General features: G+C 36.4%; 1 protein-coding gene across 3 annotated transcripts in view; it reads left to right on the top strand.

Annotated features, from left to right (window-relative positions):
- The window catches only part of jakmip2 (janus kinase and microtubule interacting protein 2), an 84,265-nt gene that overhangs the window by 32,339 nt on the left and 37,166 nt on the right, over positions 1-14,760 (top strand). For 2 of the 3 annotated variants that reach the window (XM_061962511.1, XM_061962513.1), the window contains exons 2-5: positions 7,547-7,795; positions 11,125-11,379; positions 11,480-11,722; positions 12,849-13,058. In XM_061962511.1, the coding sequence (XP_061818495.1) occupies positions 7,667-7,795; positions 11,125-11,379; positions 11,480-11,722; positions 12,849-13,058 (837 nt within the window). In that variant the 5' untranslated portion in view covers positions 7,547-7,666. The remainder of the gene's footprint in view (positions 1-7,546; positions 7,796-11,124; positions 11,380-11,479; positions 11,723-12,848; positions 13,059-14,760) is intronic. The other variant, XM_061962512.1, reaches the window with a different exon arrangement.

The following is a 14,760-nucleotide window of genomic DNA, read 5'->3' as shown; positions in this document are numbered from 1 at the left end:
AATTGTAAGTGTATCTTGTGTTTTTTATGTTGATTTAATAAAAAAACAAAACAAAAACCATACCGATAATAAAAAAAACCCGATAATTTCCGATACTACATTTTAACGCAATTATCGGCCAACCGATATTATCGGCCATCTCTAGTCAATATGTTTCATAGAATAGGCCTACACGGCATTTTTGTCCTGGAAAAAAATTATTATTAACATGTTTGAAATCAAATCAAATTTTCCTCTACATTGCCATGAAAAAAAGCCTTAGAAAATAATTGTATTATCCTTTGAGGGGTGTCTTGCCTCAAAACCACATACTATTATAGTTGACAACTCAAGAAATATCATGTTCTGTACTTAATTAGGGCTTGTCGATATGGCTGAAAACTGTATCAGGATATAGTTTTTTAATATTGGTCGATATCGATAATTAATAATAATAAAAAAATAGTTAAATGTTAACTAGGGCTGGCCACCTTAACGGGTTAACACATGTGATTAATAAAAATAAATGATCGTGTTATCAAATATGAAAATGATTAATAATTTCTGGGTTGAAGCCTAGCCCGGAAGACGCGCGCATTTGTGACACAGTCTGTGATCACGAGGAGAGGCGGTCAATTTCGCTTCAAAACAGAACTTTGGACTTGTTGGTATTGCAGCGACAAACGTTTTTATCATCGCCGCACATCAAGTTTAAAAAAACATCTTAAAGTGAAACACATACTCGATGATGGCGCCGACAGTGTTGCCAATATTCTTGGCGACTCCTTTTGTAAACAGCTACTAACGACAAATCGAATTACTTTTCCAGAGATATTGGAGACTTTTTTGTGTCTAGGAAACTTGACTGAGGTGAACGTAAGCAGTAGTGACTGTCCTTAGCTAGTTACATCGACAAGAAGCAGAGGGGAACGCTACCCTGGCAAAGTTTACTGATTTAAAGTTGTCAACAAAAGTAGCACAGTTTAGTTATGCCTTTGCTAAATGGGACAGCCACCGCATGTAGGACATTTAACATCTGTGAAGACCAAGTCCTGTAAGAAGATGTCATTAACATCACCACAGCTGATCTGTCGTACAATACTTTGGACAGGCACAATTACAGCAAGGATAAACCAACTGCACTACACAAACAAGAGCGTCAACTTGCAACTACAGACTGAATGTGAATTAATTTTGCTTCCTGGAAAACGTTGGACATCTGTAAGTAATCACTACAAGCTCGGGTCGCATTGTACCAAAAAAAAAAGAGATCAGCATTGTCATCTGAAAAAGGTAAACAAGCTTGTTTGTTCCTACAACTGTTTAAACTAAAGAAGAGTAAATGGTGCACTATTACGTTTATGAGTGTATTTACTACAGTATAGATTAGTAACTACCTTGTTTGCAAGATTATTGCTAACTGCAAAGACTTTCAAAATGTGCACTTAATTTTCACTATACTAATTTTCACCAAATTTTGAGCAAATTAATGACTTGCCGTTCAGTAAAATATTTTAACAACATTCCTGTATGACATTCTGACTACTAAATTGTATTTGTACCCAAAAACGGGGGCATTTCCTTCAGCAAATTCTATTTATGCAAGCAAAACCTGTGATTAATTGCATGTTTAGAGTGTGATTAATCTTATAAAAAAAATAATCATTTGACAGCCCTAATCTTAACATTTTTATTTCAAATATAACATTACTCTGATTATAATCCCCTCAGCTGTCAAGGCCGATAGGAAAGGAAATGTCAACACAACCATGGAAAACTCTTAAACAATCAATGTAAACACAATTCTAAAATCACAATAAACACTAATAACCGCTTTAAATCAAGGCACTAAAATAAGGAATATGAAAGAAATGATGTGTAACAAAATATGGCATAGTGTGAAAATGTAAACATAGAGAACCCTGAGAAGAACAATTCTTAGCAGTCCCCTCTACTGTTGCCGAATAGCGCATACTTGCCAACCCTCCCGGATTTTCCGGGAGACTCCCGAAATTCAGCGCCTCTCCCGAAAACCTCCCGGGACAAATTTTCTCCCGAAAATCTCCCGAAATTCAGGCGGAGCTGGAGGCCATGCCCCCTCCAGCTCCATGCGGACCTGAGTGACGTGTTGACAGCCTGTTCACACGTCCGCTTTCCCACAATACAAACAGCTAATGATCGAGGGCGAGTTCTTGGTTTCTTGTGTGGGTTTATTGTTAGGCAGTTTCATTAACGTCCTCCCAGCGCGGTAACAACACACAACAACAGCAGTCAAGTTTTCGTCTGCCGTAAACAGCAACGTTGTGACACTTTTAAACAGGACAATACTGCCATCTACTGTACATGCATATGTGACCCACCCATAATGTGTGACATTTTTGTGTTGATTTATTTATTTTATTTTGTGGTTTGAATTCGTTTTTGGAGCTGTCATTACACATTTATCAGTATTCACATTGGTCAGTAGGGGGCAGTAGGGCGTTTCTTCCCAATTGAATGCCATCACCTGCAGACCGGAAGTGTCTTGTCATTCTGATGAGAGCGACCAGTCTGTGAACAATTGAAACGTCCTGTGTGCTTTTTCCTCCTGTATAACAGGTTAGTTTTGGTGAATCAACTCACTGAATAATATCCATGTGATCTTTATAAGTTTAAGTACACATTCTGATGGTGGAGCCTAACTCTAAAGTGTTTGTGAGTTGTAGTTTGTATTTGTGAATGAATCCAGTGCACAGCTGCAGTAATCAATACAAAAAGGCGACGTGAGTGCGCAATGTTTATATAGGAACTTCTGATCCTAATTCAGACTCCCAAATTATAGATTTTATAATGTCCATCCATCCATCCATTTTCTACCGCTTATTCCCTTCGGGGTCGCGGGGGAGCTGGAGCCTATCTCAGCTACAATCGGGCGGAAGGCGGGGTACACCCTGGACAAGTCGCCACCTCATCGCAGGGCCAACACAGATAGACAGACAACATTCACACTCACATCCACACACTAGGGCCAATTTAGTGTTGCCAATCAACCTATCCCCAGGGGCATGTCTTTGGAGGTGGGAGGAAGCCGGAGTACCCGGAGGGAACCCACGCAGTCACGGGGAGAACATGCAAACTCCACACAGAAAGATCCCGAGCCCGGGATTGAACCCAAGACTACTCAGGACCTTCGTATTGTGAGGCAGATGCACTAACCCCTCTTCCACCGTGCTGAATTTTATAATGTATATTTGTATAATGTGTGTGTTCTGAAATAGTGACAGAGAATAGAACAAGGATGAACAATTCAACCCTTAACTCAACAATGAGTAGATGAGTGTTATGTGTGTGTATATGTGTAAATAAATGAACACTGAAATTCAAGTATTTCTTTTATTTATTTATATATATATATATATATGTAATAATATATATACATATATATATACATTCTTGCTTGATGTACAGCTTAAGTTCTTCAACAGTCCGGGGGTCTACGTTGTGGTATTTTAGGCTTCATAATGCGCCACACATTTTCAATGGGAGACAGGTCTGGACTACAGGCAGGCCAGTCTAGTACCCGCACTCTTTTACTATGAATCCACGTTGATGTAACACGTGGCTTGGCATTGTCTTGCTGAAATAAGCAGGGGCGTCCATAGTAACGTTGCTTGGATGGCAACATATGTTGCTCCAAAACCTGTTTGTACCTTTCAGCATTAATGGCGCCTTCATAGATGTGTAAGTTACCCATGTCTTGGGCACTAATACACCCTCATACCATCACAGATGCTGGCTTTTCAACTTTGTGCCTATAACAATCCGGATGGTTCTTTTCCTCTTTGGTCTGGAGGAACCAATTTGAAATGTGGACTCGTCAGACAACAGAACACTTTTGTACTTTGTATCAGTCCATTCATCCAACGTCAGCGTTTCTGGGTGTTGTTGATAAGCGGTTTTTGCCTTGCATAGGAGAGTTTTAACTTGCACTTATATATGTAGCGACCATATGTAGTTACTGACAGTGGGTTTCTGAAGTGTTCTTGAGCCCATGTGGTGATATCCTTTACACACTGATGTTGCTTGTTGATGCAGTACAGCTTGAGGGATCGAAGGTCACGGGCTTAGCTGCTTACGTGCAGTGATTTCTCCAGATTCTCTGAACCCTTTGATGATATTACGGACCGTAGATGGTGAAATCCCTAAATTCCTTGCAATAGCTGGTTGAGAAAGGTTTTTCTTAAACTGTTCAACAATTTGCTCACGCATTTGTTGACAAAGTGGTGACCCTCGCCCCATCCTTGTTTGTGAATGACTGAGCATTTCATGGAATCTACTTTTATACCCAATCATGGCACCCACCTGTTCCCAATTAGCCTGTTCACCTGTGGGATGTTCCAAATAAGTGTTTGATGAGCATTCCTCAACTTTATCAGTATTTATTGCCACCTTTCCCAACTTCTTCGTCACGTGTTGCTGGCATCAAATTCTAAAGTTGATGATTATTTGCAAAAAAAAAAAAGTTTATCAGTTTGAACATCAAATATGTTGTCTTTGTAGCATATTCAATTGAATATGGGTTGAAAATGATTTGCAAATCATTGTATTCCGTTCATATTTACATCTAACACAATTTCCCAACTCATATAGAAACGGGGTTTGTATATTCAGCTCTGTAGACATATTGCTTCCTGTTGGTTAAGTAGCTTCTTACTCATTTCGAGACCAGCTTATTGTGTCAAATGCTTTTGTTAAATCCATAAACTCTGTAGCAGTACACTGTTTACTATCTATTGCATTGGTAATCTCTTCTGTTATTGCGATTGATGCCTTTGATGATGATATGGTGGCTCTGTATACGTATTGGATGTCTGTGAGTGTTTCATTTTCATTAATGAATTTGTCCAATCTGGCGTAAAACAGTTTTTCTATCATTTTAGAAAATTGTGTAAGTAGAGAAACAGGTCTGGTTTTGAAATGTTTTAGTTTTGGAATTTGCCTGTTTGAAATGATAGGTTTCTGATAAATGTTAAAGGTTTTGAAATCTCTTCAATAACCCTTTCTATTGTTTCCATATCAATTCCATTACAATCAGTTGAGGTCTGGGATTTACATTTTTTTTACAATATTGATTATTTACTCTTTTGTTGCACCCTCAAGGAACATCGAGTTGGGATTTCTGTCTTTAGTGTCATTCAAGTCCTCAACTGACCGAGGATCTGGAATCTTTTCCTCCAGATTTGGTCCAATGTTCACAAAGAACTTATTAAAGCTTTCAACTATTTTGTTCATATTGTCGTTTTTTACATTTCCGTCTAAGAAGTATTTAGGATAATCGTTCTTTGCACCAATTTTAATAATACTATTTAGGATGCCCCATGTTGCTTTCATATTGTTTTTGTTACTGTCTAATAATTGACTGTAATACTTATCCAGGGTGCCTAATTTTCCTAAGGGAACTCTCCTGAAGGAATCAATAAAGTACTATCTATCTATCTATCTATCTATCTATCTATCTATCTATCTATCTATCTATCTATCTTCTGTCTGAATTTAGCTGGGATAGGCTCCAGCATGCCCGCGACCCCAAGAGGGACAAGTGGTAGAAAATGGATGGATGGATTATTCCCTACGTGTTCGTAGCATGCTAGTTATCTTATTCTTATATGTTTTGTACTTGTTTTCTGCCTCAGTAGATCTTAGTGTTATAAACGTTCTATATAATGTATTCTTCTTGTTGTAAGCATTTTTCAGTCCTTTTGTCATCCATGGTTGATTGTTTTTCTTTTGCTTCTTACTAAGTTGTTTCAACGGACAGTGTTAGTCATAAAGCATTTTGAAAGTATTAACAATTTTTTCCATATGCATGATCTACATAATTTTCACTGTGTACATTGTCCCAACTTCGATCTCTCAGATCATTCTTGAAAGCTGTCATACTATTGTTCTGTGCATATTCTTCGAAATGTCTTTTTGTCATCAATGTTCCTCTTCTTGTAGTTTCCGTCATAGATTACGAAAACTGGCAGATGATCACTGATGTCGGTTATTAGCAGACCACTTGTGGTATTATTATCAAAGTCATTAGTAAAAATATTATCAATAAGTGTGGCTCTGTGTCCTGAGATTCTGCTTGACCTTGAGATTTTGGAATATAAACACAGGCTGTGCATTGTGTCAATAAAGTCATCTATGGGCTTTTGTTTTTTAGGGTTTAAGAGGTCAATGTTAAAGTCACCACTAAAGAAAGTTATTTTGGACTGATTTCATTAAAAGTTGCCATAATCCAGTTTTTAAATGTATCAGTGTTTGACTTACGTTTTCTATACATGCACATGACTAATACATTTTTGCTTTTTTGCTTTTTTCACGACACATTTCAATGGTTAGACATTCTTCCTTTTTAGCATCTATCCATGTTTCTGAGATGGCGATCACTTTAAAAGTTTTGTTGAATTTTTCCAACTTATACTTCACGTTGTTGTAGTTTGCATAGCGACTTCTGCTGTTGAAATTAATAATCAACAGTTTGTTGTCAGTTTTAGTGTTGATATTATATTGTCCGACTGTATAATGATAATAGTTATTTCTTATATGGGAGAAAAAATGTGTATCTGAATCTATGTTCTTCACCAATTCCAGACTACTATGATCTATGCGGCAGAAGATTTTTAGTTTCATATACCGTATTCCTATTCAGCAGTCTTTTGTGTTGCTCTATGAATGTCATCTTACTTTTCCCAATTAGTGAGTCATTAGAATACTTTAATATTTTGTCATTACCAGTAGTACAATTTTTATTATAAATGAATAATATGTTTGTCATTACAAAACTAACTTGTTACCAAATAAATGAATATTTTTATTTAAAGAGTTTATTTTTATATATAAAAAAGATTTTTAAGTGACCTTATTTAACATTAAGCATTTTCATTGTAAGACTTTGTTTACCTGTAATTTTGCTTTTATTACTTTGATAAAAGTGTATTTTTTATAATAATTTAATTAAATTAATTCATTTAATTAATTTTTTTATGTAGTTGTTTTTCAAAATGTAAAATCACTACTTTTTCATAAACTTGTTTTAAAAATGTAAAATAATTTTAATTGCCAGACGTTTGATACAAGTTTTTTTTTCCAAATTTAAAAATTGTCTTGATAAAGATTGATGATTTTAATTAAAAGGTTTTTCATTTCATTTCTCAAAAATGTAAATATATATTTTTTAAAACCTTAGCAAAAAAACTGTTAACATTTATAATTTCATTACCATACTTTTGGTACGGGAAATTTTTTTCTTGTTTACATTACAGTAAATACTTTCCCCCTTAGTACTTATTTTATGTATTTTTTTTCTTCTTTTTTTCAATTCTTATTTATAAAATAATCTTACTGTAAATACGTTAATGTTTTAAAAAATTATGTTTTCAAAAGCTGTTTATGATGTTATTGTGTTTGTGGGTGAAAACGCAGGTCTTATGGCGAGACCAGCTTACAGTACAGTATTTTTGCACCTCTGAAACTGTACACTACTTTCACAGCATTAATCTCAGCATATATTTCTCTTTGTCTCCCTTGACTGCTTTAGCCCTGTTGTCTAAAAGAAGAATGAGGAAGAAGCGAAACAGGAAGCCTCAGGAACACTGTGGACCATTTCTGTGAAGCCTCCATGAAAGCATCAGAAGAACCACTCTAGTATTCCGGAGCAATGGCCAAGAAAGGGCGTGCGAAGGGTGAGAAGCCTGAAGCCCTCATCTCTGCCTTGCAGGCAGCCAATGAAGATCTCAGGTCCAAGTTGACTGACATTCAGATCGAACTGCACCAAGAAAAATGCAAGGTATTATACATATGGCATTGCACCGTATCTCTTGTTATCCATGTGGGCTTTCATGCTGAATGCGAATGTTGGGAACAACCTTTGGACTAAACTGTAAATATGTATACAATTGTGATGTGTGTTAACAGTTTTGCAGTTAATGGTTGCCTTTTGAGGTAATCGTGTGTGGATCATTATATAGTAACTCCAACTTGAATCTAAAGGCAGCAGATTTACAATATACTGGATTACTTATGGAATAGGTATTACCCAACAGGGTGAATTATACACTCTATGCATACCTATTGGTGGATCATAGCTTTTCCTTTCATATTCAACATATGTTCAGTAAACGTTGTAAGTTAACCTTTTTGCTAAGTGGTTGATTAATTCGTCATTTAAAATTCCTAATTACCAGAGACGGTTAGAGTGTATTTCTAATGGTAAGGGAGTGTGTGAGTCAGCTACTTTGTTAGCTATTTAGCTGGTTTCTTAATTCATTAATTTGTTAATTGGTTGGCTAATCCCTTAGAGAGTGAGTTAATACGTTACCTGGTTTACTAACTAGTCAATGTATCTGGTTAGTTTGGTTCAGGGATGTCCAAATATTTGTAATTTTCAAAACCAATACAATATATAGATTTTTTTTTTTTTTTTTTACCTTTAACGCTCCTCTCAAGTTTGGTCCCAGAGGCCCGGATGGGTCTCAGTCATAAAATGTTTTAATTTTTTTCAACGCTTAAATCTGTGATAGATCAACTTCAGATCTATGTGTTGATGTAAAATTTAAAAAAATTATGTTTTAAGCATAAAAAAAAGAAAACTAAAATATAAAATCTATTCACCTCCAAATTTTCAAAGTGGGATATTTGATGTGAAGTAATTGGAACCTTAAATGGGTCAATAATTCATTACAACGCTGATTTTGATTAATTGTTTTTTTTAATTTTTTTAGCAATGACAGTTTAAAAAAATCCCACTAAAATTCTCAGGAATCCAAAAGGGCCCCATTCATAAAATTGTTAAAAATAATTCATACATGGTTTTTATTTTTTTTAATTTGTTTGTTTTTTATACTTAAATCTCAAGATCAACTTCAAATCCATCCGTTGATTATAAGTTTTTAATATATTTTTTGGTTTGTTTTATGCCCTTTTTGTTATAGAAAACGTTGTTTTATAAATAAAAAAATAACAAAATATGCAATATGAAGTAATTGGAGGCTTCGACAGATCGATAATTCATAACAACATTAAATTTGATTCATTGTTATATTTTGAGCAATGAAAGTTTCAAAGAAAAAAACAGCTTTGAGTCAACGTCATACTTGCCAACCCTCCCGGATTTTCCGGGAGACTCCCGAAATTCAGCGCCTCTCCCGAAAACCTCCCGGGACACATTTTCTCCCGAAAATCTCCCGAAATTCAGGACTCAGGTCCATGCGGACCTGAGTCCGCTTTCCCACAATATAAACAGCGTACCTGCCCAATCATGTTATAACTGTAGAATGATGGAGGGCGAGTTCTTGGTTTCTTATGTGGGTTTATTGTTAGGCAGTTTCATTAACGTCCTCCCAGCGCGGCAACAACACACAACAACAGCAGTCACGTTTTCATCTACCGTAAAACAGTTCTTCTGCCGTAAACAGCAATGTTGTGACACTCTTAAACAGGACAATACTGCCATCTAGTGCATTTGATGAAAGCACTTTTGTGCGTGCCACACAGCAATGCATCATCAGAGAGGGTGTTCAGCAAGGTTAGAAAAATAGTGACAGAGAATAGAACAAGGATGGACAATTCAACCCTTAACTCAACAGTGAGTAGATGAGTGTTATGTGTGTGTATATGTATAAATAAATGAACACTGAAATTCAAGTATTTATTTTATATATATATATATATATATATATATATATATATATATATATATATATATATATATATATATATATATATATATATATATATATCTATATATATATAATAAAATAAATATATATTTATAGCTAGAATTCACTGAAAGTCAAGTATTTTTTGTATATATATATATATATATATATACATACATATGAAATACTTGACTTAGTATTTCTTTTATATCTATATGAAATACTTGACTTGGTGAATTGTAGCTGTAAATATACTCCTCCCATCTTGAACAGTTTGTTCGTTTATCTGTTGTTGAGTGAGTGAGTTTGTTAGTTTTCTAATTTGTTGGCATTTAGCTGGTTTCTTAGTTTATTTAGTTTTTCATTGGTGGCTAATCTGTAAATGAGTTTCTGATTAGTAAGTGAGTTTCTGACTAATGTGTTTGCGTGTTAGTAAATTTGTTAAATTGCTTATCTGAGTGTTAGTTTACTCTTTTGCTATTTGTTTGACTAATTATCAAATGAAGTGTGTCAGTTAGTATTTTGTGTCGGCGAGTGAGTGACTTAGTTAGCTGATATGTTGGTGACATATCATTTATTTTTTTGTCATTGGATAAACTGTGAGTGAGTGCTTTTTCTGACTACCCTGTGAATGAGCGAGTTAGTGAGTGAATGGCTAATTGGTTAGTTGGTAAAATAATGATTCCACTAATCTTGGCATGTTAGTTGATCTTTTTGATTCTAGGTTAATTGCATAATAAGTTAGCTAGTTTTCTAATTCATCATGAGTTTTTTACTAATTTAGCTATTTTGTTTATTAGTAAATTAGTTCATTTGCTAGTTTGAGGGTAGGTTAACCGTTTTGCTAATTGTTTGATTCATTTAATAGTTAAATGAGACCTTTAGTTTTTTTGTTGTACTTATTGGCGAGTGAGTGACTTAGTTTGCTAATTAGTTAGTAAATTATTTAGTGGGTCAGTTTATTCATCTATCTGTTGCTGAGTGAGTGAGTCCGTTAGCTACCTTACAATTTTTTTAGCTGGTTTCCTAGTTCATTCATTTGTTAATTGTTGTTGGATAATCTGTTGCAAATTAGTAAATTAGCTAGTTTCGTAGTGTTACTCATCAGTTAATATGTTTGCTTATCTGCTAGCGAGTGTGTCAGTTACATTGCTAATTTGTTTATGATTTAGCTATTCAATTAGTTTAGTGAGTTTGTCAACTTGTTGACACACTTGTTACAGTGCCTGCATTATATAGCTAATTTTAAACATGGGTTAGTAAGTTTCCTTATAGTTGGTTTGTAAATTAGTGCCTGTCCAATCGTAACGTTGTCTGTGATCCACCAAGAATCTGGACAATGCTAGTGCTAGTTATTCATCTTTGATCGGAAAGAGTAAAAGTTAGCTTTGAAATAAGTTAAAATGTGTACAGTATTGCTAACGTTGGTTGGTATCGTGTGTTTCCTTCTATGGAAAAGGTGAGCAAGCTGGAGCGCGACAAGGTGCAGGAAGTGAAGCGGGTGCGAGAGCAGGAACAGCACCGCCATACCGCCATGCTGACGGAGCAGCGAGCCAAGTGGCACGAGGAAAAGCAAAAGGAACTCCAGGCCCTGCGGGAAAACCTGACGCGACAACATGAGCAGGAGCTGGCCCGCCACGCCAAAATCAAAGACCAGGAAAATCAGAGGCTCAAAACCGCACTCAGCGCTATTCGGGATGGTAGCGGAGAGAAGGTGAGCTTCAAGCCAAGCTTGAGTCTCGAGAGAGAATTCATGACTTTTAAGAATATGATTCTCTGTAAAACTCGTCCACCATTACCTCCCCTGTTTAAAGGTGCGCACAGCACTGACCCTGGAAGCCAAGGAGGACGCCCGCCGCTTCTTTGACCAGGAGAGGGTTAAGCTCCTGCAGGAGATAGCCGAGCTGAAGTCGACCAAGAAACACACGGACGAGGCTCTCAGCAACATGATCCAGGCGGACAAGATGAAGGCTGGTGACTTGAGGGTGGAGCACCAGCAGCACCAGGAACAGATCTCCAAGATCAAGTGGGACTGTGAACGGGACATACGAAGACTGGTAAATATTAGCAATAACAGCTCTTAAAGGTTCGTAATAGACTACTCCTCAACGCCCATAACGCCGCTAGCTAACACTAAGTGCCCGTAATGTCATTGATCACTAGCTAGTGCGCATAGCGCCGCTAACTGCTGGCTAACAGTTAGCACCCATAATGCCATTGATCGCTAACTAGCGCCCATAGAGCCACTAATTCCTAGCTAGCAGCTAACGCCCATAGCGTCACTAATCGATAGCTAGCAGCTAGCATGCTAATTGCTAGCCAGCTTAAATGCTACCATGAATACAAGACACATTAATGTCTTTCCCCACTACAAACGTCATAAAATGTGCACAAACACATGACTCTCTGAGCAACTAGTATATTGAATTGTGCACATTGTATCTACAGGCTGGGCTCCCTTAGCACAGAGTGATACATTTAAAATGTTTTTCATCTTTATTTCAATAACAAACGATACAAAACATACACCATGCATACCGTCTTTCAAAACGGCAACAATCGGCAGAAAAGAAAAAAGATTTTATCCATCTCAATTGTGGTCATAAGAAAAGTTTCTTCATTAGTTACCAGATTATCATTACTATTCGGACAATAAACTAAAATATTAAAACATAACTATCATACAGTAAAAGTAAATATGAAGATCCATAAATGTCGCAGAAACTGTACGTGAAGCACGCTGATTAGCCTGTATTATTCAGAAACATTTTACCTACCAGAGAAATGATAACAGAAGAAGATACATTTATTTGAAAAACCATAACGTGGCTCATAAAAGGCCAGATAAATATTTTATGTTTCTTCTGCCAAGGAAAGCATATTGTGTGTCTGTTTTTGTTGTTGTTGTTTTTTTAGATAGTTTGGTTAAAGATTTCAGTATGTGGACAAATACTTTTTTAAACACATTCATCAGTTCCGTGATAATATTAAAACCATGATCATTTTGATCAAAATAATTGTGATATGAAATCTTCATATTGTTACATCCCTAATTTGAGCAACGTTACAGTTCCCACGACTAAGTGTCTCAATACTTGTCCATATAATGGTGTAGAGGAGAGATTGTTGAGAGCAATGAAAGAGTGGCAAACCATGCTCTTGTTTTTTTGTCTTTTGTTACAGGTGGATGAAATAAAAGCGAAAGATCGCACCATCTTCTCTTTGGAGAAAGAGTTGGAGTCAGCAACGGGAATTCTACTGAAGCTGCAGCTTCAGAAAGATGCGCTGGATGAGCAACTCTTCCTTGTCAAGGAGGCTGAATGCGGCCTGGGAAGTCCAAAAAGAGAGATTCCGGGTAGAGTAGGAGATGGTGCAGAACACTGTGGCAGCCCAGTAAGTACATCTAGAACCTTACCTGACCTTTCCAACCAGTTACAGTCTCTTTTTTATGGATAAAAAATCCTGAAAATTGTAATAACATTAAAGCCCTATGTTGTAGAACATATTGCATCTTCAAAAGTATAAGTCAGATTTCTGTGCCTTAATGTGACGGCTTTTGTAGTGACAATACAAACAAAGCACCAGTTGTCCCGACTAAGATGTGCGTGAAGTACATATTTACCCATGTTCTGTAATGTGATCGCTCATGGGGCTTGGATTTAATATCCATTTTAAAGTACAATATAGACCTTTACTGTCAATAAGGATGCAGCACAATCTCAGCTAACAGTAAAAGCATAGAACATAACAATAAAACCAACAAGCAGACAGAAGTCATGTAATCTCCTTGTTATGAAAGCTCACACAATATGGCATTCCTGCTTCCTTTATCCTTATTCTAAGGGTAGATTTGTACAATAATGCTCATGCTCCAATATTTACGGCAAAAGTATTGAAACATACACTCCTGAATCTCGTAAAATTAAGAGTATTTGCTGGTGAGATTGTAGGCAGAGAATAAAAATGCAACAAGAAGAAACAAAGAGACAAAAAAAGAGTGTGTGTGATCTATTAAAAACTGAAAAACAAACAGGCTCCTCATCAGCCTAAAGTTTAAGACCATCATTCCATCCATTTTCTACCGGTTATTCCCTTTGGGGTCGCGGGGGGCGCTGCAGCCTATCTCAGCTACAATCGGGCGGAAAGCGGGGTACACCCTGTACAAGTCACCACCTCATCGCAGGGCCAACACAGATAGACAGACAAAGACCATTGCCTTACAAAGTCTAAATCCACACCAAAAGGCTTTCATCTTCTATGTCGTTTTAGAATAGCCCACTTGTGCAGATCCCAAATACTCAAAAACAGGTACCAATAAGTAGGAAAAATGAGTTTTGCATAATAGGGCCCCTGTGAGGAGGGAATAAGTCCCAAACATTTGGAATCAAACTGCAAGCATTGTAGAGATATTTATAAAACAATCAATCATGCCTTCCTTCATACTTCCTACAGACGGTGCGTTTGGAATTTTGTTCAAGTGTGACGTCAACATATTATCCATATTTGGTAGAAATGTACCCACACATCCTTCCGCGTGTCAGCCAATTTAAATGTATGTAGATGATGACTGTGCCACAACAACATGTCCACGATGAAACCTTATGAAGGAAAATACTCTGTGGTTTGTTTGCTTTAACCAGCACAAGTCACTACACAAACTTTCAGCTTCATCTGCAGTAAAAAGTGCCTTACATTTAACTTTTGTGATTGGTGGCAATGTACCTTCCACTGTGAGGAAGTCGCTCCGAGTCTTTGCAAAGATTAGTCTTGCTTCAACAACAGACTTACAGAAAAAGATAAACTTCCTGAAAAAAGTACTTTTAATGGCAGGTTCGATGCCTAATATATGACAATGGAATTTAGATTTTATACATATAAATGCATAATGCTACGAACATAACAAGTGAAGGTAGTTATGTTACTTTTAGACTGTCAATCTCAAGATGCCTCACATTAGAACAATATGCAATAATATTATTTAAAAAAAATGATTTGGCTTAATGCAGACTTTTGTCGACATCATGCTTATGGTGTGATAATTATTGTATACCTTGGTAGTCTTTGTATATCCAGAATAAGACGCTAAATAACGTGC

This window comes from Nerophis lumbriciformis, linkage group LG09 (genome assembly GCF_033978685.3).
Source record: "Nerophis lumbriciformis linkage group LG09, RoL_Nlum_v2.1, whole genome shotgun sequence".
Lineage (NCBI taxonomy): Eukaryota > Metazoa > Chordata > Actinopteri > Syngnathiformes > Syngnathidae > Nerophis > Nerophis lumbriciformis.
This window is presented reverse-complemented; position numbering and strand designations above follow the sequence as displayed.